Genomic DNA, 3,929 nt, shown 5'->3' on the forward strand with positions numbered 1-3,929 from the left:
GAAATATTTGAAAAAGTCAGCAGAAGCAATATGCGAAACTTCTTGTTTACTACGAGCAAACAAGTTGGAAATGGCGATGGCAACTGAATTTGTTGCTTGGAAAATGTATTATCATTCTTGCCACACTTCTTTCTCATCATCTAACCATTACTACAGTCGACACCATCGTAACTCTCATCGCCATAGTCGCCAGCATCGTAACCACCATCATCACAGTCGACACCATCGTAACCAGTAACCACCATCACCACAGACATGGTCATCGTTATTGCTATTATCATCATTGTCATCATCTCGCAAAATCATCATTTTCGTCATCCCAGTGTAACCAAATGATAATAATTATTACAGTTTCCGCCAATCAACATTATAAAATCATTCTTTTCATGGCCATATATATCTGGAAAATCTGTCGCTGGATCGTCGTACTTCATCACTTTTTTTCTCCTGTCGATGCTGACGTCACGTTAATAACATGCCCCTATCACCAAACAAATAATAAGAAGAAGAATAATATTATGATTAATTAATGTAAAATTAGACAAAAGTAATTAATTTGATCGGACTGGTGTGTAAGTTTCTGTCTGAGGCACGTGGTACGATGCATTCACTTGTGTGAGTATTAGTGTGTGTTCGTGTGTGTGTGTGTGCGTGTGTGTGTGTGTGTGTGCGTGCGTGTGTGCGTGTGTGTGCGTGTGTGTGTGGTGTGTGTGTGTTTGTGTGTTGATGTGATTTTTTGATTGATGTTTATTTTTCTCCTATTTCATTATAAATAATAAAATCATTCACGTGTTATATTTTCGGTTAACTTATTACGGAACTTTCTATGTTGTTTTGTTGTTGACTTTGCTGGTGTGGGTGTTATTGTTGTTGATGTTGATTTTGAAGTTGTTATTGATGTTGTTGGCTATTGGTCTTTGTTGCTTGCCATCGACATTTTTGTTAATGTTAGCTTAATGTTGATGTAACGTTGATGAAAGTGGTTAAAGGTTAAAGGTTTCTCTCTCTCTCTTTTGCGTTTGCTTCAGAGGTTTCAACGACAAACACACACAGCGTATATGAATACGCGTGCAAACCACGCATCATACACATTACATATGATAGGCGGGGATCTCTTTGTATTCGAACCCAGTCATTACAATAGCAAGGCCAGGCGCCTTTAACCATTGAGCCATCACGCCGCCCATTTTTTTGCCTATTTTGACGCCAGTAACGTCCATTAGTTGTGGATACTTGCAATGTCCGTTTAGTTGCTTACTCTAAATTGTCTTCTCAAAAAAAATTATTTGTTTGTATAATGAAATAAGAGAATTTTAAAACGAATTATTTTTGAAGCTTTGTGGATCTAAGACGAATCTATGACAATAACCTGTAACAACCTTTTTAACACTAAACATTTGAAGTTTGCTAAAATTGTGAAATTAATTTAGTCCTTATTAATAAAATACTCCAAAAACAACTAATTCTTAGATATTAATAATAATTGTATAACAACAAACTCATTAAAACGATTTATATTAACATATTTTATTAACTTGTATTTTTTCTGACAAACACTCAAGTCATTTATGAAAATAATGCAAATTTTATATGGCGTGCAGAATAGCACGGAGGAAAATTTTTCTAAATCAGCCTCTTTTCCCTTCGGGGCAGAAAAATAAAATTCAACAAAGAAAAATCCAACTTTGACGATGGCCAAAAAACATTTTGCCAAAAAAATTATTCAAATTTTGAGTAAAAGCAAACAGTCAATAAAAGGAATATATATTATAATTCCAAACTAGTTTTCTCATCTCAAGGCGATTTTCATTCCAAATTTTAATGCAATCAAAACAAAATCACAAAGGTCTATTTTCCAAGGAGAAGAAATTTTTAATTTTAGAACCGTGCGTACGTTGAAAAGCATTAACAATCGAATGATTGACTGGCGAATGATGGATGTCGCTTCGAAAGGAATTTGATGAAAATTTTAAACAGAAAAAATCCAAAAACTAAAAGAAAAAAATTGAAGAAGACAAAGACGTTGTCATTGCTCGGAAAAATCGAAAAATAATGAAGATTTGATTGGTTGATAGATCAGTTGGTTGGTTGGTTGATTGATTGAACAATGGAGGAATAAATGGATAGACGGACGGATAGGCTAACGTTCTGATTTTTTTTTGCAAGTTATTATCTTTTTTAGACTGTCAAGAGATTTTTTTGTTTTGAAATTTTTAAATTTTCAGTGAGCGCAAGTTTTATTAATTCCAAGAAAAAACACATTTTGTCTGAATATTTCTCATTCACATTTCTTTTTTTATAAAACATTTTAAATTTATTCTCAAACTATTTTATTTGTAAAATTTTTCAAATGCTTTGTCAACGCCCCAACAGAAGAACCATGATGAAAGTAAGAATTACTGGTTGACAGAAGATTGTGCATAACATTCTGGAAAAATTAAATTATTTCTAAGTTAATTAATACAACTCTTTATGGTAATATTTAAAAAAAAATTAATAAAAATAAATAAAATAAAAAATTTTGGTTTAATTTGTTTATCTCAGGTAACTTTTAAAATTTCATTTAATGAACGACCACACCCATACCATCCAACAAACCAAACATCGAAACAATGCTCAACAGTGAGTGACAAGTGCGTCGAGACAAACCACATTTAAAATTACAAGGAAAGTGCAGATCTACTTCATAACTTCATGCCATCATCAGCGTTAACATCAATCAATCAATCAATCACAAACAACGATGAAGTTACAGCACAACAACTTCAAAAAAATAATATCAACAACAACAACAACAACTGTAACAACAACATCAACTGTAACAACAACATCAATTGCAGCAACAACATCAACTGCAACAACAAAATCAACAACATCAACTGCAACAACAACATTTACAACAGTAACTACAGCAACATAAACAACATTAACTACAACAACATCAACAACAACATCAGCTGCAACAACAACAGTAACTACAACAACATTAACAAAATTAACTAAAACAACAACATAAACAGCACCAACTGCAACAGGAACGTTAGAAACAAAGCATGCATTGTTATCGGAAACAGAAATGACAGTGAGGATAAACAAAAGAGAGAGGCAGACAACAAGCAAACACGTGAACAAGCATGCACAAAAACAGACAGACGCAAACAAAAACAGACATGAAAGCATACAATCAGGTAGATACACACAGATCAAAACAAACCTACATGTCTGTAGACACAGACACGCAAAGAAGAAAAAGCAGACATACAGAGAGCAGAGAAAGCAGAAACAGCTCAAACTGCGTGGGAGCCAATGGGAGCCACAAGAAGAAAAATGTTCAAGATAGATTGATCGCCTCTCTCGTATGTTGGCGGAATGGCTCGGAAAATTGATTTTACGCGGACTTTAACACAAAATTCCAAGTGAAATAATTTCTTTTTCCGCCCCGCATCTTTAGTGACATCTATTGTTGCTAACGAACATTCATCAGTCAACCGCACAAAAGTTGGTTCTTTTATTGTCACAACTTTCAATTATTCCTTTTATTGTAATTTTACAATGCTTGCGATTAAATTAAAAGCATTAACCAGTACGAATATCTCTTTTTTTCACCAATCAATATTTTAAAACGTTAAACAGGTTTGAAATGTTTGAAGACCGCCTCATCTCATTCAGCATAGTTTTAAACAAAATTCATAGTGCACAAGTGAAAGTTGCTTCGAAGATGTTGTTATTTAATTTTTTTCGTGGATGTTGTTTTTAAATTTTTAAACATGCTTACAAAGATCGTAGTGTCAAACTATTTTTTGAGTGAACAAAGAAATGTACAGGATGTGATTTCGCATGGAAGAGATGGAATGAAATGGTTGGTTGGCCGGTTGAATGGCTAGCTGGTTAGATGGTTGGCCGGTTGACTGGTTGGCCGGTTGGCCGGT

At 33.9% G+C, this 3,929-nt stretch overlaps 1 protein-coding gene across 1 annotated transcript; it reads left to right on the forward strand.

Moving 5' to 3' along the window:
- Positions 1–2,566: 2,566 nt before the first annotated feature.
- HELRODRAFT_165822 (hypothetical protein) lies at positions 2,567–3,345 on the forward strand (the record flags this gene model as incomplete). Its single annotated transcript, XM_009032313.1, has 4 exons — positions 2,567–2,622; positions 2,841–2,971; positions 3,021–3,082; positions 3,229–3,345. The coding sequence occupies 4 exons, from the start codon at positions 2,567–2,569 to the stop codon at positions 3,343–3,345; spliced, it is 366 nt and encodes a 121-aa protein (XP_009030561.1).
- Between the last annotated feature and the right edge of the window lie 584 nt (positions 3,346–3,929).

The sequence above is a fragment of the Helobdella robusta genome, assembly GCF_000326865.2.
Source record: "Helobdella robusta unplaced genomic scaffold HELROscaffold_8, whole genome shotgun sequence".
NCBI classification, from domain to species: Eukaryota; Metazoa; Annelida; class Clitellata; order Rhynchobdellida; family Glossiphoniidae; genus Helobdella; species Helobdella robusta.